Genomic DNA, 23,956 nt, shown 5'->3' with positions numbered 1-23,956 from the left:
TAGAGTAGATACAGAGACACTATTTCCTCTAGTGGGGGAATCTAGAACAGGGGGGCACAATCTTAAAAATTAGAGCTAAGCAATTTCAGAGTGAAATCAGGAAGCACTTTTTCCACACAAAGGGTAGCGAAAATCTGGAACTCCCCCCCAAAAGGCTGTGGATACTGGGGGGGGGGGGGGTCAATTGGAGCGTTCAGGATGGAGGTGGATTGATTTTTGTTGGTCAAGGGTATCAAAGGATGTGAAACAAAGGCGGGTAAATGGAGGTACAGATCAGCCATGATCTAATTGAATGGTGGAACAGGCTGGAGGGGCTGAATGGCCTCCTCCTGTGTTTTTAATAATTAATTATGACTCGTCTAGAGAGAGTAGCCCATGAACTGATTCTCCTTGACTTAAGCAGAACTGTCTGCCCGCTACTAGACTGGCAAGGTCACCAGAATGGACACAGCAGACCGAGCTCAGGGCATACCGAGCATGAATATACATATTTATTTAAAAAAATAACTGCAGCAATTTGAAATAACTATAGATGGAGTTGATTTGTAAACAGCGAGATCATTTGGTGAGGTCATGCCAAAACAGTATCCATTTTAAATATTGCAGTGCTCCAAACCAGTGCAAGTGTTTGTGTGTTTAAGTCTCATGAAAATAGTTAAATAAATTGTTGCATGAAGCCATTTACATTTAATAAAAATCAACTATTGCAGGTAAAAGTACCTGTGCAACACAAATGATTGTAGTGTGACTTTCTGATATTGTGGGAAGACAGGTTACTCATGTTGAACGATAGTAAAACACTGCGGATGCTGGAAATCTGAAATAACAACAGAAAATGCTGGAAAAACTCAGCAGGCCAGGCAGCATCCGTGGAGAGAGAAACAGAGTTAACGTTTCAGGTCGAAACCCTTCGTCAGGACTGAAAAAACACAGGAAATGAAACCGATTAAAAGGCCAGTTTGGGGGTTGGGAAATGGGGATGAAAGAACAAAAGAGAAGAAGTGAAGAGACATTAAGGAGGTATTCAAAACCAGACGAGATGATGATCGGACTAGTGGAGAGACAAAAGACGGCTCTAGATTAGGTGTGAAACGCGCTGGCAGAATGAGAGACAGCTGCCATGTGGGAGAGAGAAAAAGGGGGAAGGGCACAAGACAAAGGTGTGGATAAAAATATATAAAAATGTAATGGGGCCGAGGTTATGATCTGAAATTGTTGAACTTGATAGAGTCCGGAAGGCTGTAAAGTGCCTAATCGGAAGATGAGGTGCTGTTCCTCGAGTTTACGCTGGGTTTCCGTGGAACAATGCAAGAGCCCGAGGACAGTGAGGTCTGAGTGGGAATGGGGCGGAGAATTAAAATGACAGGCGACCGGAAGCTCGGGGTCACCCTTACGGACTGAACGGAGGTGTTCCGCAAAGCGGTTACTCATGTTGAAAATTGGTTCACCATAGTTTTTTGCTCATTCTCAGGTTGTGGGCCTCGCTGGCAATATATTGTCCATAGCCTAGTTGCCCCGAGTGGCTTGTGAGGCCATTTCACAGGGCGGTTAAGAGGCAACCACGTTGGTGTGGGACTGGAGTCACCTATAGGCCCAGACCGGGTAAGGACGGCAGGTTTCCTACCCTGAAAGGGACATCAGTGAACCAGACGGGTTTTTACGACAATCTGACAGCTTCATGGTCACTTTTACAGATAACAGCTTATTTCCATATTTAAAAAAAACTGAATTCAAATTCGTAGACTGCCCATGGTGGGATTGAATTCATGTTCTCTGGATTATTAGTTCAGTAACATAAGCACTGCCCTACCGTACCTTACTCTGAAGGTTACCTTAAAAAACAGGCATTCAGTAATGCACACAAACTGCAGGATTTTAAAAAAGGAAATTTTATTTGAACCATATTTTTAAACTTCTTCCATATTTTGTTATTGGAAGTGTAGCATGAATATATTAAACAGCTCACTCACCTATGCACTAAGAATTCTTGAGGTCTTTGCCCTCAAATATAAAATATTGCTACGTCCTAGAGCTTTAGAATTTGAACATTCCCCACAGGGGGGAAAAAAAAGTAACTTTTAACCCTCTTTAGAAAAAATTAAGCAGTGCATTCTGATCAGTGGGATCTGCGGTGAGAATATGGCCTACAATCTGCTCGTACCGAACTTCCAGACCCCCAGTAACCACTCTCCACCTGCTGATCGCTGCCATTTTATGTGCACGTGCAAATCTGGTCCCACAAATCGGTGGCTAAGCTATTGCAAAAGGTTGCCAAGTGTGATAAATACAGTCAGCATAGTTAGGAGAGAGAGGAGTGGTGCCCCATCAACAGAAGATACAGGAGGGGAAATTGAAACATAATGGGCAACAGTAAAACTTAATTCCGAGTAATTATGGAACCTTTACTGAAAAAAATTGCATTAGGCAGACAGAAGAAAACTGACGTTCCTGTTATTTTTGACCTTGCAACCAAGATACAATGGAAAATATCAGCATACTGATGGGGTGGAAGGAAGATCAAATTGACACACATTTTTCAGCAGTTCTTTTTTCTGAGGCAGTGGGAGGGAAGGAAAGAAATGTTTATCTCCATCACTTCCACAAAAAAATGGTTTATAATTTTCTTAATTCCAACTTCCACAGCAAGAAAGCCCTCCAGCTTTCATAGGTCTCCAGAAGAAACAAAACCCCCTCGAGTGTAGTAGTGGATCTGTCTGGAGTGGCTTGCAGCAAGTGAACAGTGTCCCTGCTGTGGCCACGCACCAATCCTGACATTTCAATGTAATTAAAAGTTCCGCAGGAATCAGGCTCCTCTCCGATTGGTGTGGGAGCACTGAGTGCAAATGACAGCCACCAGATAAAACATACTGAACCAGCAGACAGGTCTGGGTCGCCGACAGGCAGACTACACAAGATCGGGAGCATTGGGAACTGCAGCCCAGTCTGTCGGTCTGACCCAGATTCCCAATCCAATGTTCTATAATCACTGGGAATGACATTCTAATGTGGCCTAATATTTTTCTACTTTCATTATAGCCACTGTCCTCTCACGATGAACAGTTTAAATGTCTCCTCTCAGGTAAGAGAGACTAAGGTGATTCCTGCCAACTCAATGGTGATTTTAGAGAGGAGGCAATACTAGAGTAAAAGTGCTTAATTATTCCATCTGCTTATTCCGATTCTCCTAGGCTAGAGACCAGTCATTGATTTGTTAGGATTCCTAGTTTGGAATTTAGCCTGTTCCTCCCATTTTGTACACGTCATTTGATCGACTCTGCTGTTGCACTTAAGATGTTTTTGTATCGGTTGTAATTTATAAATGAACAGGGCAAACAAAATTCACACCTCCCAAAGGATTACTCCCCTTTACAACCTATGGAGCATAACCTGGCAAGACGCCTACTCTACCGTTACAACGACTGCAAGAGCTGGCTCTCAAATACTGCGGGGAATTTCACTAACTATCCACTTAGCGCGAGTAGTCCCTGAAGACATGAAGGCGTCCGCTGGAGTTTCCACCAACCAAGACATTCCTCGTCGGGTGCATGACATTAATGGAGCACACGGACACCAGCCATTCCGCGTCCCTGAATTCATGCACTTTGGAGCCCGTACTGTGGAACACAGCAATCTGCCTCGGCTTGACCATACTACCCACTACGAAACAATCTTCCTTTTTAGGGTCCCACACAGCTTGGAATTTAGTCAGCCAGCGTCCGGTGAAATTGTTATGGCTGTTTAAAACAAAAACAAGAAAAAAAGTTAACAATCTAGTTACATAGCACAGAAACAGGCCATTCAACCCAACTGGTCCGTGCCGGTGTTTATGCTCCACACGAGCCTCTTCGCATTCCTCTTCATCTCACCCCATCAACACATCCTTCTATTCCTTTCTCCCTCGTGCTTATCTAGCTTCCCCTTAACTGCATCTATGCTATTAGCAGATACAATCAAAACACAATGGCACCGAGCGGGATTGAGAAGGAACGAGGCAAAGTGTACACAGTTAGAACATGATCCCTTCACCTGTGGAACCTGGGTTTTGTGCTATGTTCGGTTTTCCGCAGGTGGGATTCTGAGAGAATACTCTTCTCCTGTCACTATTTTGGAAGTTGGACAGATGGGGGCTGGATTTTTCCAACCTCGGCGGGTCCGTGGCATGTGGGGACCCCATATCTGTCTCGATCCCGGCCTCCAACATGATTTTCCATTGATTGAGTTAGTTAAGCCCGCCCTGCGAGGTTCCCGGCCAATTAATAGGAAGCGGATTTGATGACGTTTCATCAGCCGGTTTCCTTAAAGGGGCCATGTTCACATTCATTTTGACAGTTGTGCTGTCAGTGTTCTACAGCATTGAGGTGCTGCAAACACTGACAAGCACTGCACAAAGGTGCACAGCTGCACCCAGGCTTTCCCATGACTCTCTCCATACACTAATGAAGTCACAGCACGCAGGGAGGTTCTCTGCCCTTTCCATAGGTGGAAGCCACCTCCCCAGGAGACTAACGCAGCCTGGTTGCACACTGCACAGGAGGGCACAAGCAGGGATGTGGTCAGGAGGACCAGGCTGCAGTGGCGCAAACCTTTCAATGATCACAATAGATCACGAAATGTTACTGCAAAGCCACACTTAACCTCATCCTGCTGTGCCACTCATCACATCCCCATTACTGTGTCTTCCCTACCCCACTCCTGCATATCCTTACACCAACTTACACCTCCATCCATCCCTCTCTATCTACGTTATCACTTCCCCTTCTCACTAGACACCCCTCACACTCATCCTTGTCCAATCATTCAAACTAACAACACACAAGGGTAGGTACTTGTGTGCTTTAATCAATGTTCGTGTAAAGTTTCTGTTAATGTGTTGTCAAGCAGTGAAATCTTTATTTTCAACATACTGCCATCTTGGACAGATTTGTGTGCACCTTTGGAAGTGTCTCAGTGAATTCCAGTGAATGGTGAGACTTAACGTTTCCCCCCTGCCAATGGTGAAGAGTGTGAAAGGAATGGCTTGGGCATTATAGGCATGCTTTATGGTGTTGGTGTGGGGTGGTGCCAACCTGGTGCATCATGTGACAGCCAGGGTTAACTGAAGTCAATCTGGACATGGTGAGGCCATCGCTGGTGTCCCGGGCAGCAATGTGCACGGGTGATGATGCCCTGTTTCCTGTGCAATATCAGTTGATTGCGGAGAAGATTGGTGTGGATGTTGGTGTGCCCGGCGATGCTGGCGTTGGGATTCTGAGGACCAAGGTGAGATTTTTTCAGGGGCACCGAAGCTGATGGAATAGATGGCAGGTGAGGTTTTGATGACAGAAGCGATCTATCAATGGTGAGAGAGGTTGTTCCAATGAGGTGACACTGGATAGAGAGTTTGCTCCAAACACTTGCTAGCTGCATAAAGCTCAATCTGTCTTCCAAATGCAGGAAGCAACAGTTTCTAACCTTGGAAAGTGAAGACCCATGAAATTGGAGCTTTCATAGAACATTTGCAGCTGTCAGGTTAGTAAATCAGTCCATGCTGACACAACACCCGACCTACTTACCTGACGTGATCCCCGTGCGCTGGGAAACCCGTGGAAAAGCTGGTAAAATGGTAAGTACATGGGAAAATCCTGCTTAACTACCTTTTAACTATCTAAATTGGCTGACCCGCCGCTTCACAGAAATCCCACAGTGCAGATAGAGACAATTTCGGACCATCGAGCCTGCACCGACACATATCCCACCCGATCCCCGTAACCCCTACACCAACACATATCCCACCCTATCCACGTAACCCCACATATTTAATCCCCCTAACACTAAGGGTCAATTTATCATAGCCAATCAACCTAATCCGCACATCTTTGGACTGTGGGAGGAAACCGGAGCACCCGGAGGACACCCACGCAAACACGGGGAGAATGTGCAAACTCCACACAGACAGTCGCCCGAGGCCTGAGGTCGGGTCTGTTCAGGGATGACAAACCCGACACTTGGGAAGCTGCCGAGAAGGCAGGTTTACAGCGGGATACCAAAGTGAACTAAAGTAAACCATATTACACCAAAATACAGGAGTTTCAGCAACGTGAATGGATTCCAGAAGGACCTCATTCCAACTTCACCATCTGATAGCAAAACATCACAAGTTAATCTGTTATTTCTAAAATCTTTCACTTACATTATTGACGTCACAAGAGGAATCTTGGGAATTGTGGCACTGGTATCAAATACTCTGCAACAAATTATTAAAAGACAGTTAAAAAGATTTGACCTAGTTTGAACACTGCTGCATAAATATCAAAACTAATAAAACCCAAAGGCATTTTTCATAGAAATTATCCCACTTTCTTATTCTAAACAAACAGATCAATGCTTTCCCTTAGAATGACGGGCTCGAGGTAAATTAATCTATCAAATCAGAACAGTCCAATTCTCCTGTTAATGGGAGGAGATGAAGTAGGGTGGGAGGAGGCGCGTGTGGAGCATAAACACCGGCACGGACCAGTTGTGCCAATTGGCCTGTTTCTGTGTTGTTAATTCCATGTAATTCTATCCTCATCACTCTTACTGTAAAGAATCACATAAAACAAAACCCATTCCCAGTCAGCCGGTCCACAAAAGTCATAAACCACTGTTCCAAGTAAAACCGTTCACCGGTTAGTCATGTTTCAATATTCTAGCACGGAATATTGCCTACTGTCAAGACAAGGTGTGACCACAGAATCTCTACTATATAACCTCCAATCCCCATCCTGCAGTCCCGTCCTCTCAAGGCAATGCTACGAGTCTGTAGCACATGCCCCGAAACAGCCCAAGAGGATGGCAGGAAATGGAAATGTCACACTTGTGACTGGTGTATTAGGGGGGGGGGGGAATGCTCTCATGGCAGACTGGAGTGACAGAATGTAGAGAACTTCACCACTGCAGCTGATTAATTCTAGAACTGATCTGGGAGGCCTTGATAATGAGAGGAATCACACAATCAAAAATGCAAACTTTAGCCATTGCAATTTTTAAAAAAGTTCTCTTAATTGTACAATTTAACTTTTGCACATCAGATATGCTCACTCTGAAGCTGATTGGCTTACCTGATCCTATCATCCATGCAGGTGGTCACCACTCGATTACCAGTAACTGGTGAAAAGTAGGCGGAGCTTACTCTCTTGCTGTGCTCATCCAGGTGTGCTACAGCCTTTTTGGTTGAAGCTTTTAGATTCCGAACATCATAAATAGTTGCACACCTGGCAAAAAAAAAGGGTCAGGTTCTTCCTTTCAACCAGTAACTAATTTATTTAACGCATTGGTGTCGAATTTCCAAGTGGCGTTAGGAACATAGGAACAGAAGGAGCCCATTCAGCCCCTCGAGCCTGTTCCACCATTCAATTACAGGAAACTCTTTGGTATCCGGCGCCGACGGGACCGGGATGGTGCCGGTTGATTAAAAATTCCGAATGACGGAGAGGATTATCTACCGAGGCTATTTTTAACAAAGAGTCAGACTCCTGTTACAGAGGTGTTCGGACTTCTGACAGCGCCAAGAAGCCAAGTAGTGGCAGTTTGGAGAACTACCCCCACTGACTAACTCGGCCACTGCGGGAGACTCGGACTCGGCAACATTGCCGGTTATTGAGGTGTTGTTTTCAGAGTGAGAATTTTGCCGGTTAATAGAGAATGCCGGATATTTAGGTGCCGTTTAAACGAGAGTTTCCTGTAGATAGCGGCTGATCTGTATCTTAACTCCATCCACCCGCCTTGGTTCCGTATCCCTTACCCAACAAAAATCTCTCAATCTCCGTTTTGAATTTTTCATTTGACCCCCAGCCTCAACAGCTTTTTGGGGGGGGAAGAGTGTTTCAGATTTCCACTACTCTCTGTGTGAAAAAGTGCTTCCTGACATCACCCCTGAACGGCCTGGCTCTAGGATTCTTGTACAAACACTTAGTACACTCATACAACATTCCTGGCTGTGCTATTTTCATGCCTGTGCACGCTCATTTAAAATAAACTGGTTAATAGCGCACAGAAATGATGCGTGACCTTCAGTATAAACCCCACTTTGTGGGCAAGTGGCGAAGATGCACAATACTTTCACACAAATGAGAGAAGCACATTTGAAAAGAGGTTCCCGCTATATAAAGTGTTCTTTTGAGAATGATATAAAAGCTTTTTATATTAAAGTGAATGCCAGGTTATAGGAAGAACATTTAATATAGTTCCTCTATTAGAGGGAGCCAAGCAGTGTATGCTATATAGCGGAGGTTGTGGTCTAGTGGTGTGCAGAGAAAAAAGTGAGCTTACCGGGCTCCAGCAGTTACAAAATATTGCCGATGCACCGGGTGAACACTGACTGTCCGGAGAGTGTTTATACCGAGATACACATCCAGTTCTCCTGAAGTGCTGCAGAAAGTTGCACAAGAAAATAGAAACTACATTCAGTTCAGTGATGTGTACATGTTGCCTTTATCAGCAACAGAAATGAGTGTTAACAGCTCCTAGAAACATAGAAGATAGGAGTCGTCGGCCATTCGGCCCCTCGAGCCTGCGCCGCCATTCAATGAGATCATGGCTGATCATCCAAACTCAGTACCCTGTCCCTGCCTTCTCCCCATATCCCTTGATCCCTTTAGCCTTAAGAAATATATCCAACTCCTTCTTGAATATATTTAATGAATTGGCCTCAACTGCCTTCTGTGGTAGAGAATTCCACAGGTTCCCCACTCTCTGGGTGAAGAAATTCCTCCTCATCTCTGTCCTAAATGGCTTACCCCTTATCCAGGGGACTGTGACCCCTAGTTCTGGACTCCACGACCATCAGGAACATCCTTCCTGCATCTAGTCTGTCCAGTCCTGTCAGAATTTTATAAGTTTCAATGAGATCCCCTCTCATTCTTCTAAACTCCAGTGAGTATAAGCCCAATCGACCCAATCTCTCCTCATACGTCATTCCTGCCATCCCAGGTATCAGCCTGGTGAATCTTCGCTGCACTCCTTCCATGGCAAGAACATCCTTCCTCAGATAAGGCGACCAAAACGGCACACAATACTCAAGATGTGGTCTCACCAAGGCCCTGTACAAGCTCCTGCACTAGTCCCGATTCTTCATCTGGACTTAACTACGGTTTAGCAACACCTCGGATTAAGGAAAAAACATCTGCCATCGGGGAAGGGGCCCAAATGCTACGTGTGTCAGGCTAAGGATCTGCTAGTTTCAGAGTTACAATCAGCACCAAGTATTCTGGAAACAAAAGAAAAATTTCTCCTAGGCAAATGGAACATTTACAATCACCGTCAGTATTCACTCCAGGTCACTTTACAACAATCTTTCAGTAAAAAGCTTACATAGGAATTAAAATTTGAGGCAGGAAATGTGCGTCCTATGTCACCATTTTTATGTTATCTTTAAACATTGTTCTGTAAACACTTCTAATGAAAAAAACCATTAAACAGGAAGCATTTCACCAACATGGTTTGCTGATGAACCGAATCACTCAAAATAAAATCAGAAAAAAGTTTTACCTGATGTTTTTTTCCAGTTAGCTGAAATTTCATATGTCCACAATAAGATATTAAACAAAAAGAAAATATTCAAAATGACATATTTCACAACATGATTAAATTTACCCACTGACTATTTCTGTGTGTCTTTACCTTTATTCAAGTTTTTACATTAAAGCTTCAGCCTCTCCCCAAAGTCTGGGCATGGACCCGGCAGCGGCTGCAGCAGTGCTGGCGCTAGCGGGAGACAAACCCTGCGATTTGAGCATGTGCAGTGCGCACTTTAATATATACATAGATGTATGTATAGGTGCCTCTCCACAGTGACACCAATCCGAAGGAACACCCCCCCCCCCCCCCCCGCTGAAACATGTCGAAGAAAGCCCACTCAGTATAGATTTTCAGAGTATTGCAAAAAACAACTTGCATTTATTTAGCACCTTTCATATCCAAAGTGCTTCATAGCCAATTATTTTAAAGTGCAGTCAATTTGCACACAGCAAGGACCCCAAACAGCAACGAGATAAATGACCAGCTAATTTGTTCTGCTGGTTGGTTGAGGGCCGAATGTTGTCCAGGGCACTAGGTCCACGTCCCCTTCGAATAATGCCGTGGAATCTCTCACATCCACCTGAACAGCCAGCCAGGGTCTTTTCCCGTGTCAACCTACACCTTCAGTAACTCTGCTCACACTGCCGCATGTGTCGCTGCACCCTACCCAACACCATTCTGAGAGCACCATCTATCGCCACAAGGACTGGAACAGTTCAAGAAGGTAAACCATCCACATCTCAGGGCAACTAGCGATAGGAAATCAAAGTGGCCTTGCCAGCATCGGCCACGTACCGAGAGCAAATAAAATAAAACCTGAAGAGTCATCGCCTTCGGCTATCAAGAAAGGTAAAGATTATTGACAAAGTGCAATGAAGAGTGACTAAAAGTAGTAATTGAGTAAAGGGTTCAAACTGTTTACCTAAGGGTTTATAAAAAGCGAGACATGTCTTTATTAACGGATGCTCACCGTGGGGTCCTCCTGTCCACTATTGCCACATCTCCATCCCAGTGACTGACAATCAAGGTGGAACCATCCTCGGCCAAGAAGTCAAAAGAAGAGGCATTCCACGTGTCGGACACATACACCTAGGAACAGGTTAAGCGCAAGAGACGTTGTTGAATGTAACTGGACACTAGGAAATGTAGAGCACCAAAACAAGTCAGAAAGATGCACCGATTTCCTCAGATGCAGTTTTAACTGGAGGAGTTTCTTTAACAGGGTGGGCGGTAAACAAAGTCCAGACTTCTTTGAGCAATGAGGAAAAAGCAACTCAGAAGTCACAGGTTAGAACTGAACGAGCAATTCCAAAGGAAAGATGACCCCAGACCTTTCCTTGTGGAGACAGCATCGACAGGAGAAAGGAGGGGCTGGTGTGTAGCGATGGCTCGTATGTGCTGTACAGTCTGCTAATAATTCTAAATCACTCCATTTGAATTACTGGATAATTCAATTTTTTTTAAAACACAAAAATAATTTTAATTAACAGTAGACTGTATCCTGAAAGTACAGGGATTTAAACTCCTATAGGACATTTTCCTTGCATTTCTCCCCCTCCAGAACGATTTGTCACTTCTAAAATATATAAAAGAATGCTATGAAAGAATGAGGAAGAAGCACGACTGCATGGGAGCTTCCCCCTTCAGTGCTGATGGCTTTAACTCCACCTCTTCCAGTCAGTTTCAAGTTTCCTCCTTGAAAATCGTGCTTCTGACCAACGTTCCCTTTCATTTTTAAAGCGGCTGCGCTGCCCATTCAAAATTCCGCGTACGAGTGGTTTTTCTATTTAAAAGCCGGCGAGCCGGAGCTCTAGAGCGCAGCCCCTTAATTTAAAGGGAACATTGCTTCTGACCAACAGGGCTGCTCAGTTATCAAGCTCTCAGAGACTGACTGCCGTACACCGCACGATATTTCATTTCACTGGAAGTGACACTCCAGCAAGTGGTACTTGAGTTCCCAGTGTGACTGCAGCTGGAGAATTCCTACTTCCCTGTGTGATATTCTTTCCTCTGTGCTGAAGGTGGCCAGAACAGCAGGGGCTCAAACAAACTTCATACAGAGGAGCCGCGCAGCACATTTCTTGTATCAAAAAGCCACACCAACACATCCCAAGCTTCCTGTTAAAGTAAAGCCCAAAGCTCGTCAATAAGAAGTGAGAGAGTTCAAAGATCTTTAGTGCATTTTACCTCGTCAAAGACAGCAGCAGCTACATTTCCACAGCGAATACTCCCATCGGTGCTCAGTGACAGTAGCTCAGCAGAGTTAGAAGGGGAAAAGTGCAAACAGTTAACACTGCCGCAGTGAGGCTTGAACTGACTGACAGCAAGCACATCGTCAGCCTGAGAACTCTGCAAAAAAAAAAGCAAAGGGGTTCAATCAAAATTGGATCACAAAGAAAAAAGACTTGCATTTCTATAGCGCCTTTCACGACCTCAGAATGTCCCAAAGCACTTTACAGCTAATGAAGTACTTTTGAAGTGTAGTCACTGTTGTAACATAGGAAACGCGGCTGACAATTTGCACACAGCAAGCTCCCACAAACAGCAATGTGATATTGGCCAGATGTATGTAAAAGATCCTGTGGCTTTATTCAAAGAGGAGCAGGGGCATTCTCCCCAGTGTCCTGGGCCAATATTCATCCCTCAATCAACATCACTAAAGCAGATGATCTGGTCATTATCACATTGGTGCCTGTGGGAGCTTGCTGTGCATAAATTGGCTGCCGCCTTTCCTACATTACAACAGTGACTACACTTCAAAATTACATTCGCTGTAAAGCGTTTTAGGACGTGCTGAGGTCGTGAAAGGCACTATATTAATGCAAGGGCCTTTCTTTCTTATATCCCGAATGGTAAAAAATAAGTGCTTACTGACCAGATCCCAAAGTCCAACATATCCATAAGTGCTTCCTGCAGCAACCAGGAATCTGTGCGGAGACGGATGAAAAGCTAGCGAGCAGATTCGGTTTGGTGTTACTTTTGCAACAAAGCCTTCTTGGATGGTCATCCTATTCAAACTGGACTTGTACCTAGTCAGAGGAACAAGGGTGAGGGAAGGGTTTATCAAAAATAAACATTTAAAAATTGGAAATAGCTTTTATGTAAAATCAATTTTAAACTTGAGAAACTTACTTTTTCAATTCAACTGGTTTCTTTTCTTCAATGCGTGTCTCCCCCTTTAGTGACAGAGTAGCAAGTGTTAAGCTAGTGACAAACCAGGGTCCTTTTTTTCTTTATATAGTTCAGTTTAGCTTGTCAGCATTCTCTACTTCATTTTAAATGAAACACCAGAATTAAGCTTTTAATGTTAACATTTTTTTGGGGTGGGGAGAGGCATAAAGAAAGACAATATTGGGCAACGGTTAAGATGCTGAGAAAATACTGGCTAATAAGCCCCAGTGATATTCGTCATCTTTTACCTCATGGTTGTACAAGTTATACTCTGTTTCATATTAATAAAATATATTAAGCGCCAATTTACACACCTGGTTTTACACAAATTTTGGAAAGTGCTTTTGTTCAAGTATTTACCCAGCAGAACACAATATAAAGCAGGTTTTTCTTAAAAGGATGAGCATCATTATCTTTTATAATATATAAAGACTACTGGCCAAGTTTTAAATTCCTGCTCAAGGATCAGTCTGTCCATACACTGAGCCTGAATCCACTGAAACGTTTGGGTGACAGCCAAGTTAAAATAAGACTTAAAAACTGGATAGAGTTAACTAAACCAGGACATCTGGCTAGTGAACCAAACCAGGGCATCTGGCTAGTGAACCAAACCAGGACATCTGGCTAGTGAACCAAACCAGGACATCTGGCTAGTGAACCAAACCAGGGCATCTGGCTAGTGAACCAAACCAGGGCATCTGGCTAGTGAACCAAATCAGGGCATCTGGCTAGTGAACCAAACCAGGACATCTGGCTAGTGAACCAAACCAGGACATCTGGCTAGTGAACCAAACCAGGACATCTGGCTAGTGAACCAAACCAGGACATCTGGCTAGTGAACCAAACCAGGACATCTGGCTAGTGAACCAAACCAGGACATCTGGCTAGTGAACCAAACCAGGACATCTGGCTAGTGAACCAAACCAGGACATCTGGCTAGTGAACCAAACCAGGACATCTGGCTAGTGAACCAAACCAGGACATCTGGCTAGTGAACCAAACCAGGACAATTGGCTAGATAACTGCACCCCAAACTAGTTAAATCAGTGTCCCAGTTCAACTATAAACAGAATACCTGGCTAATTTCCAGCCACATGTTCATCAGGCTCTCAGTTACTTTGCTGCCCTCTTCAGCATTTGCAACCATTTTCAGAGGTCCAGAAATCTGTGGAAAAAGAGCGAGAGAATAATATAACTTACATAGAATATACAGCACAGAAACAGGCCATTCGTGTTTATGCTCTACGCGAGACTCCTCCCATCCTTCCTCATCTATCTCTAGCAGCATAACCCTCTATTCCCTTCTCCCTCGTATGCTTATCTAGCCGCCCCTTAAATGCATCTATACCATTGACTTCAACAACTCCCTGTGGTAGCGAGTTCCACAGTCTCACCATTCAAGTTATAGTGTGCCATTTTCCTTCCTTTGTCTACATGTACTAGTTTTAGACAGCTGGTTATGCAATTAAAAAAACCTCAAGCATTACTACATCCTTGAAATTCAATAAGCATAGATTGGACAGTCAAATGATGCTACTACTGTACATAAATCACAACAGACAATTTAAAAACCTGCCCCCCCCCACCCCTGGAGCAGACTCCACTGTGATGGTGAAAATATTAGCTCATTTTTTTGCATTCCAAATAACATTACTTTTGGAGTGCGGAAAATGTTGGAACTATGTAGCAGGTCATCCAATATTTGGAAAGAAAGAGGCTAGCAGCCTGGATAGAGAAGTTACTGGTTCCGATGATTCTCTGTACCTGAAACATTAACCTAGATTTTAAGGTTTCTAGGTAACATATCTGCTAAAAATACAAGATGGGGATTGAAAGTTCATCTCTCAGGCTTCCAATCCAGCTGACAGAGAACATTTCCTTTCCAGGTAAAAGTAAGGATCCCACTTGAAAGAAAATTAATTCAGTTTCGAACAGACTTGAGCGGCCAGCATAAAAAAGTACACACACGCACGCACACACATACACAGTCGGAAATGGAAACATCACACCGTAGGGTATTGTACCAGGGTTCTTGTTAAAATGCACTGGTGGGACAGAGCAGCGTGATTGCTATCCCACATCTACCGGGTGCCTGTTGCTTGTATGGGGTGCAAAGTATCCCTCAGCACTAACCCCCCTCCCCCCCAAAACTTGACACGCACAAAAGAACGACCAACTTGATACAAATCCTGGATTTAGAGATAGGAGAACAGTGAGACCCACCCTCTCTTCAGACTTCACTTGTATTTCTATGGGTGCTTCAGGGATTGGAGAGCCAGTAGGGTCCAACCGCAGCAGGCGCATGGACCGACGAACCACAGCTTGCTCTCCCGTGCTTTTAAGCTTCTCTCTAAAAGACAAAAAAAGTAACAAAAACTTGTAATTAAGCTACACAAGATAAAAATACAGTTAAAAGCCGGTAAAACAATGATTAACTTTTCTTATGAAATTTCACCTGCCACGGTTTGCTCACTTACGCATTTGTCCAATCCATTTTATATTTCCTGAATTGCCTCCAAAGCATCAATTGCCCCTCCTAGCTTGGCATCACCTGCAATTTCACCAATTTGCACGGAGTTTCTGAATCCCAAGTCATCAATTTAAATTAGAAACAGTAACGGCCCCAATACTGATCTCTGGGGCACCTTCTCACCACTCCCCTACCCACAATAACTCCTTTAACAAGCACCTCTTTTATTCATTCCTGAGATTTACCATGAACCCCCACAGCTGTGAACCTTTTGTTTTCCTTATGAATCACAGAAGTTCCTTCACCGTTTTTTCTACATTAAAGGCACTATATAAATGCGAGCTGATGCTGTCATTCGTGCAGAGTTTTGCCGTCGCTGTTTTGAAGTCCAGGTACACCACGTCATTGGGCTTTCCAGTCTCCTTGGGATGTCACGCTCTTCAGAGACTCGAGGAAAATCGGTCAGTCTGAACTCAAGACGGAGATCGATAGATTTTGACACTATGGGAATCCAGGGATATGGGGAAAGTGCAGGAAAGTGAAGATGAGGTAGAAGATCAGCCATGATCTTACTGAATGGCGGAGCAGGCTCAAGGGGCCGAATGGCCGACTCCTGCTCCTATTTCTTATGTTCTTATTGTGTTGATGCTGACTGCCTTTTACAAGGTTATTACTGCACAGATAATCAGGTGTTGTACAATTCAAAAATACTTAATACTAAACTTTGCACAAATTGCAGCATATTTAAAAGCTTACTTTTTGGGTATATTCTGTCTCTTTCTTGGCACCTTTTTACCGATATCCCGGAGCATTTTCGCAGTCTGTAACACAAGAGCAGCAAGTTCCTTTGTGGATCAGCAGATTGTATTTTGTATTAATATCCGATATACTTAAAACGGTTTGAGCTTTGTCAAAGACAGGCCGCGTGAGAGTAAGGAATGGACCAAGGATCGCTACACACTCCCAGTCAGATCTCTGAACGGAGCAGTATGGATATTTTGAAGTAAGGATAGCAACACTTGTTTTAGCCTAGTGCACCCTAACGCATCTGGTCTCAGCTCAGTCCAGAGTAAGCTGGAGCGACATAAGAACATAAGAAATAGGAGCAGGAATAGGCCACGCGGCCCCTCGAGCCTGCTCCACCAGTCAATGAGATCATGGCTGATCTTCTACCTCAACTCGACTTTCCAGCCCAATCTCCTTATCTCTTGATTCCCCTAGTGTTCAAATATCTCTCGATCTCCACCTTGAATATACTCAATGACTCGGCCTCCACAGCCCTCCGAGGCAGAGAATTCCAAAGATTCACAACCCTCGGAGTGAAGAAATTCCTCCTCATCTCAGTCTTAAATGGCAGACCCCTTATCCTGAGACTGTGCCCCCTAGTTCTCGACTCTCCAGCCAGGGATAACAACCTCTCAGCATCTACCCTGTCAATGCCCCTCAGAATCTTATATGTTTCAATGAGATCACCTCTCATTCTTCTAAACTCCATAGGGTACATAAGAACATAAGAAGTAGAAGCAGGAGTAGGCCATACGGCCCCTCGGGCCTGCTCCGCCATTCAATAGGATCATGGCGGATCCGAATCTAGACTCACGTCCACTTCCCTGCCCTCTCCCCGTAACCCCTAATTCCCTTATCTGCTAGGAAACTATCTATCTCCATTTTAAATTTATTTAATGTTGCAGCTTCCACAGCTCTCTGGGGTAGCAAATTCCATAGATTTACTACCCTGAGTGAAGAAGTTTCTCCTCATCTCAGTTTTGAAAGGGCAGCCCCTTATTCTTAGACTATGCCCCCTAGTTCTGTCTCACCCATCAGTGGAAACATCCTCACCGCATCCACCCGATCAAGCCCCCTCACAATCTTCTATGTTTCGATAAGATCGCCTCTCATTCTTCTGAACTCCAATGAGCAGAGTCCCAACCTACTCAACCTTTCCTCATACGTCAACCCCCTCATCTCCGGAATCAACCGAGTGAACCTTCTCTGAACCGCCTCGAGAGCAAGTATATCTTTTCTTAAATATGGAAACCAAAACTGCACGCAGTATTCCAGGTGTGGCCTCACCAATACCCTGTATAACTGCAGCAAGACTTCCCTGTTTTTATACTCCACCCCCCTTGCAATAAAAGCCAAGATTCCATTGGCCTTCCTGATCACCTGCATACTAACTTTTTGTGTTTCATGCACCAGGACCCCCAGATCCCTTTGTACTGTAGCACTTTGCAGTTTCTCTCCATTTAGATAATTAGGGTATAGGCTCAATTTATCCTCATAGGACAACCCCCTCATCCCAGGAATCAATCTAGTGAACCTTTGCTGCACCGCCTCCAAGGCAAATGTATCCTTCCTCAGATAAGGAGACCAAAACTGTGCCCAGTACTCCAGGTGTGGTCTCACCAAGGCCCTGTACAACTGCAGCAAGACATCCTTACTCTTATACTCCAACCCCCTTGCAATAAAGGCCAACATGCCATTTGCCTTCCTAATTGCTTGCTGCACCTGCAGGCTAACTCTCGGTGTTTCCTGTACGAGGACACCTAAATCTTTCTGAAGACAGATTCAGCAGCATCATCCTGTCCTCTGATTTTACCTTGTGGTGCCTGTAGAAGAGCCAGGCTACACATTGGCCTTACTGCACAACTCTGTCCACCACAGCTTGCTCTCCCGTAGGTCAGAGATTTGAAGCATACAGTTGTTAAATATGCGGAGTTGTTATGCACTAGAACATGGAATCATAGAATGATACAGCACAGGAAGCTATTCGGCCCATCGTGCCTGTGCCGGCTCTTTGAAAGAACCATCCAATTAGACCCACTCCCCCCGCTCATTCCCCAGAGCCCTGCAAATGTTTCCTTTTCAAGTATTTATCCAATTCCCTTTTGAAAGTTACTATTGAATCTGCTTCCACCGCCCTTTCAGTCAGCTCTTTCCAGATCACAACAACTCGCTGCGTAAATAAAAATGTTTCCTCATCTCCCCTGTGGTTCTTTTGCCAATTACCTTCAATCTGTGTTCTCTGGTTATTGACCCTGCTACCACTGGAAACAGTTTCTCCATCAAATCTCCTCTTAACCTTCACTGCTCTAAGGAGAACAATCCCAGATCTGCCCAAACCATCGCTACAGATTTCCACACGGCAAGCCCTAGAAAGCCTTTGGTCACCTAAGCACGGTTATGATTAATAGGAACAAATTTCAAATGTCTGCAATGCCAGGTGACCCACCTCTCAGAAAACAACAAATGTTTTGAGTTCAACTCACTTAAATCACAACCAGAAACAACTCAGCTCCCCCAACCATGTGCTAGACTGCAATATAATGGGAGTGTCTGAAATAATCAACGATCAACCTAATAAAAACATAAGAGCAGGAGTAGGCCATACGGCCCCTCGAGCCTGCTCCGCCATTCAATAAGACCATGGCTGATCATCGACCTCAACTCCACTTTCCCGCCCGATCTCCATATCCCTCGATTCCCCTAGAGTCCAAAAATCTATCTATCTCAGCCTTGAATATCCTCAAAGACTCAGCATTCACAGCCCTTTGGGGCAGAGAATTCCAAAGATTCACAACCCTCTGAGTGAAGAAATTCTCTCATATCTCAGTCTTAAATGGCCGACCCCTTATCCTGAGACTATGCCCCCTAGTTCTAGACACTCCAGCCAGGGGAAACAACCTCTCAGCATCTACCCTGTCAATCCCCTTCAGAATCTTGCATGTTTCAATGCGATCACCTCTCATTCTTCTAAACTCCAGAGAGTATCGGCCCAATCTACTCAATCTCTCATCGTAGGACAACCCTCTCATCCCAGGAATCAATCTAGTGAACCTTCGTTGCACTGCCTCCAAGGCAAGTATATCCTTCCTTGGATAAGGAGACCAAAACTGTGCACAGTACTCCAGGTGTGGTCTCACCAAGGCCCTGTACAATTGGAGCAAGACTTCCTTACTCTTATACTCCAACCCCCTTGCAATAAAGGCCAACATGCCATTTGCCTTCCTTATTACTTGCTGTACCTGCATGCTAGCTTTCTGTGTTTCTTGCACGAGGACACCCAAATCTCTCTGAACACCAACATTTGAAAGTTTCTCACCATTTAAAAAAATATTGTTTTTCTATTCTTCCTACCAAAGTGAATAACCTCACATTTCCCTACATTATACTCCATCTGCCACCTTACTGCCCACTCACTCAGTCTATCTATATCCCTTTGCAGGCTCTGTGTTCTCCTCACAGCTTACTGTCCCACCTAGCTTTGTATCATCAGCAAACTTGGATACATTACACTCGGTCCCTTCATCTAGGTCATTAATATAGATTGTAAATAGCTGAAGCCCCAACACTGATCCTTGCGGCACCCCACTAGTTACAGCCTGCCAACCTGAAAAAGATCCGTTTATCCCGACTCTCTGTTCTCTCTCCATTAACCAGTCCTCTATCGATGCTTCTATATTACCCCCAACCCCATGAGCCCTTATCTTATGTAATAATCTTTTATGTGGCACCTTATGCTCTAACCCCAAGTTTACAGATTCAGAATATTAAAATCTGGCAATTTATTGTTGAAAATAAATCAAAACTGAAAATCCTGAACTTTATACACAGTACAGAGGATACCTCAAAAAGTGTTGCTGGTGGAACTCTGACCTGTAGACTCGATGATAAATGATTACACAGACATTGAGCAGGTTGGCTATAGACAAGCAAAGTCAGTTCCGATGTGATCTGCACACCGAACACAATCCTGGTCCTTCTTACCTCCAGCATGTTTAAAGATGCAAAGAACTGGGCGTTTTCCTGAATGTTATTCAGCCGCTTCCTCTCGTACACCGACAGCTCCTCAGATTGGCCATGAAACTAAAAAATAAATTAGAATTGAAGGGTGCGAGGTCCTCCAGTGAATAGATTCCCACATCACTCACTACCCACACTCACATCCCTGATCACTGAATAAAACCCAGCTGCTTCCTCTCATAGCAGCTCACTGTAAATACTATATAATACTGTGTCACTCTCCAGGCCCTTCTCATCTCCTCCACTCAGAAACCCTAAATCTTCTACCTCCCCCGCAGGCTAGGCTTAAACCCGCCCCCCCTCCACAAACCACCTCCACTCACTCATCAGACCACTCGCTCCCCGAGACAGTGGATCTCCTGTAAAAAGTGCTCAAGGTGCATCAGGTATGTGATTTGAAAGAGTGAACGTTATGATGAACAGGAAGCCTGAGTGATGCTCTGCACTCAACTCCTGAAAACCTGCCAGCAGCAAGTGGCAAACACGTGACTGGTTGATGTTTATCTGGAATCCAAGTGGTCGGGCGGGAATCCACAATACATCATACAGGTGCAAGATGTTTTAATGAATCTTTTATGCTGCAGTCGAACTGTTAAACTGACTGTTCAAGAAGGCGTGCTGGAAAGGCTGGCCAAGTTGGAAAAGCATTATGCAAACTGGAAGGCAACGAATGGGGGCTTGAGAGACTGTGGGAAAACCGCAGTGGAGTTTCCACCAGGCTTCAGCGCCATTCGCCCCAAATTGGCCAAACCAGCGCAAAAATTCCGTCCAGCGCAAGTCGCGTTTCCGCGATCTTTTGTGCTCGTTTAATAACCATCGTGCTGGAAGCCATCCCGCCCTCTCCCCCGGATCGAATTAATCACCGTGGCGAGTTACCGCTAATTGCCCTCATTTGTGGGTCTTCGAGGAAGCTGCAAAAATTACGCTTTTTTTTTAATATATAGGCGCAAGGGCACAAATAGACACGTTTTAAAAGCTTTTAAATATTATTCTTTTTCATTTACTAAGAAACTGATTACTGTACACCAGTGTAACTAGCAAACAGTTCTGTATAGTTTTTTGTAGTCATTTTAAACCAGGTTACTGACAGGTGGCGGACGAGACTCCGATTAAAAAGGCTTACTTTTTGTGATAAACCCATTTTCAGCTGTATTGATCAAACTGCACCAAGTTACCACTTTTAAATACATCATCATGGAATATATTTAATGCAATTTTTTAAAATGACTTTCTAAGACGCTGCCCAATTGCGCTGGTTCATGGCAGATTTTACGTTCGGCGATATGCAAATGAATTTGAGCGGAAACTTGAGAAAAAAACACTTCTCAAAACTAGCGCCAATTTACACCTGGATTGTCGACTGCGTCCAAAGCAGAAACTCTTGTGCCCGGTGCTGTTTAGTAGCAGCATTCGGTGTAACCATGGGAGAGGGAATGGAAAATTACTGGAAAGTTTGTTTTTGTCAGCAAGAATGATATAAAGGCAGCCGTTCTAAAGTGAAAGACAAGACAGACTAGAGAACAGCACGCAGGATGGCGATGGAGAATTAACCCTTCAGTCTCCCGCTGAAGAATTGGCCATTCGGAGTCTTGAGTTATACTTCTAATTAAGGTTGTATGAATACTCTATTTGTAAAACTCAAATTTTAATGTTAATAAAACCAAAATTAGTTAGAAAAGTTTAAAGCCTTGGTTGATTTTACCTCTGATTACCCACAAAGAATCTAACAACACAGAAGGAGGCCATTCAGCCAGTCGTGCCTGTGCCAGCTCTTTGAAAGAGCTCTCCACTTAGTCCCACACCCCTGCTCTTTCCCCACAGCCCTGCAAATCAGTCACCTTCAAGTTTAGGTCAGCCATGGCTCAATGGGTCGCTCTCTCTCTCACCTCTGAGTCAGAAGGTTGTGGGTTCAAGTCCCACTCCAGAGACTTGAGAACAAAAATCCAGGCTGACACTCCCAGTGCGGTACTGAGGGAGCGCCGCACCGTCGGAGGGGCGGTGCCGAGGGAGCGCCGCACCGTCGGAGGGGCGGTGCTGAGGGAGCGCCGCACCATCGGAGGGGCGGTCTTGCGGATGAGACGTTAAACCGAGGCCCCGCCTGCCCTCTCAGGTGGACGTAAAAGATCCCATGGCACTATTTTAAAAAAGAGCAGGGGGCGTTCTCCCTGGTGTCCTGGCCAATAGTTATCCCTCAACCAACATCACTAAAGTAGATTTTCTGGTCATTATCACATTGCTGTTTGTGGGAGCTTGCTGTACACAAATTGGCTGCCGCGTTTCCTACATTACAGCAGTGACTACACTTCAAAAAGTACTGTAAAGCGCTTTGGGACGTCCGGTGGTTGTGAAAGGCGCTATATAAATGCAAGTCTTTCTTTTTAGTGATTTACATATATAATAAAGTACAGAGGGAGTTAAAGCAAAACCCAACGGGGGGGGGGGGGGGGGGGTTAACATTTCTTACCGCTAAAGGAAACTCCTCTTCGCTGCTGTAACCATCCTGGTCACTGTCTGTCGAGGAGCCGCCGTTCTCGGGGGCCGGGACGCTTTGCTTGTGCGGGGAAGCCAGTCCGGGGACCTCTGCCGCCCCGACTGGCACTCGCCTACTCGCGGCCTCGTCCGCTCGCCGCCTCAGCCTCTTGGCCAGTGACTCGGAGCCCGCCGCGCCCTCGCCACCCGGGCTGGGGAAGGCGGCCGCCGGCGGGCGCTTGTTGCGGGGCATCTCTCGGGCGGCGGCGGCGGCAGATTGGCGCAGCGAGCGCCTGATCCCAGTCTCCGCGGCGGCTGCCTTCATCTCCTGAGAGAGAGAGATACAAATCAGACCCAACTTCAACCACATCCCAGGCACAACTTCAACCACATCCCAGGCACAACTTCAACCACATCCCAGGCACAACTTCAACCACATCTCAAGCGAAATTTGAACCAAATCTGAGGCGACATTTGAACCAATTCTGACAACTGACAGAACTTAGAGCAGCAACTTTACTCAAACTCTGCAGCCAGTGCGGAGCGACTCTCTCCCTCCCCGGGTTATGAAAGATATTTGATGATATAAGCTAGATTTGGTTTTGCAGGCTCTCTTTACTGACCTCAGTTCAGCGTCGCTACGCCCGGTGCCGGCTCCCCTGGGCTGCGCGCGCACCCGCTTCCCGCCCACTGGCGCCACCGTTAAACCGGCTTCCCGCCGGCAGCGCGTCACTTCCGCCCCGCAGGCGACGCCATTTCCGCCCCTCACTCGGCCTTGTTCACAGCCGCCATCTTGGAACTCGCACAGAATGGTCCCAGCACAGGAGGAGGCCACTCATTGAATCAGAGAATGGTCCCAGCACAGGAGGAGGCCACTCATTGAATCAGAGAATGGTCCCAGCACAGGAGGAGGCCACTCATTGAATCAGAGAATGGTCCCAGCACAGGAGGAGGCCACTCATTGAATCAGAGAATGGTCCCAGCACAGGAGGAGGCCACTCATTGAATCAGAGAATGGTCCCAGCACAGGAGGAGGCCACTCATTGAATCAGAGAATGGTCAGGGCACAGGAGGAGGCCACTCATTGAATCAGAGAATGGTCCCAGCACAGGAGGCCACTCATTGAATCATGGAATGGTCAGGGCACAGGAGGAGGCCACTCATTGAATCATGGAGTGGTCCCAGCACAGGAGGAGGCCACTCACTGAATCATAGAATGGTCCCAGCACAGGAGGCGGCCACTCATTGAATCAGAGAATGGTCCCAGCACAGGAGGAGGCCACTCATTGAATCAGAGAATGGTCCCAGCACAGGAGGCGGCCACTCATTGAATCAGAGAATGGTCGCAGCACAGGAGGAGGCCACTCATTGAATCAGAGAATGGTCAGGGCACAGGAGGAGGCCACTCATTGAATCAGAGAATGGTCAGGGCACAGGAGGAGGCCACTCATTGAATCAGAGAATGGTCAGGGCACAGGAGGAGGCCACTCATTGAATCAGAGAATG

The 23,956-nt window shown here is 45.4% G+C and overlaps 1 protein-coding gene across 2 annotated transcripts; it reads right to left on the bottom strand.

Moving 5' to 3' along the window:
• Positions 1–1,873: 1,873 nt before the first annotated feature.
• wdr76 (WD repeat domain 76) lies at positions 1,874–23,209 on the bottom strand. 2 transcript variants are annotated; one of them, XM_085968383.1, is made up of 14 exons: positions 23,074–23,209; positions 22,446–22,778; positions 19,946–20,044; positions 15,935–15,999; positions 14,932–15,058; positions 13,784–13,873; positions 12,670–12,713; positions 12,413–12,566; positions 11,725–11,886; positions 10,508–10,626; positions 8,290–8,388; positions 7,080–7,232; positions 6,170–6,223; positions 1,874–3,734 (listed from the first exon to the last, which is right to left on the bottom strand). In XM_085968383.1, exons 2-14 carry the CDS (start codon positions 22,773–22,775, stop codon positions 3,470–3,472), a joined length of 1,761 nt encoding a protein of 586 aa, XP_085824509.1. In that variant the 5' UTR covers positions 22,776–22,778; positions 23,074–23,209; the 3' UTR covers positions 1,874–3,469. The 2 variants fall into 2 exon arrangements, with proteins under 2 accessions (XP_085824509.1, XP_085824510.1); XM_085968384.1 differs by lacking the exon at positions 23,074–23,209 and adding an exon at positions 22,971–23,056.
• Between the last annotated feature and the right edge of the window lie 747 nt (positions 23,210–23,956).

The sequence above is a fragment of the Somniosus microcephalus genome, chromosome 27 (genome assembly GCF_052327205.1).
Source record: "Somniosus microcephalus isolate GS21.2 chromosome 27, FLI_Smic_1.0, whole genome shotgun sequence".
NCBI classification, from domain to species: Eukaryota; Metazoa; Chordata; class Chondrichthyes; order Squaliformes; family Somniosidae; genus Somniosus; species Somniosus microcephalus.
The sequence above is the reverse complement of the archived record's forward strand: the minus strand, read 5'-3'. Positions and strand labels throughout refer to the sequence as shown.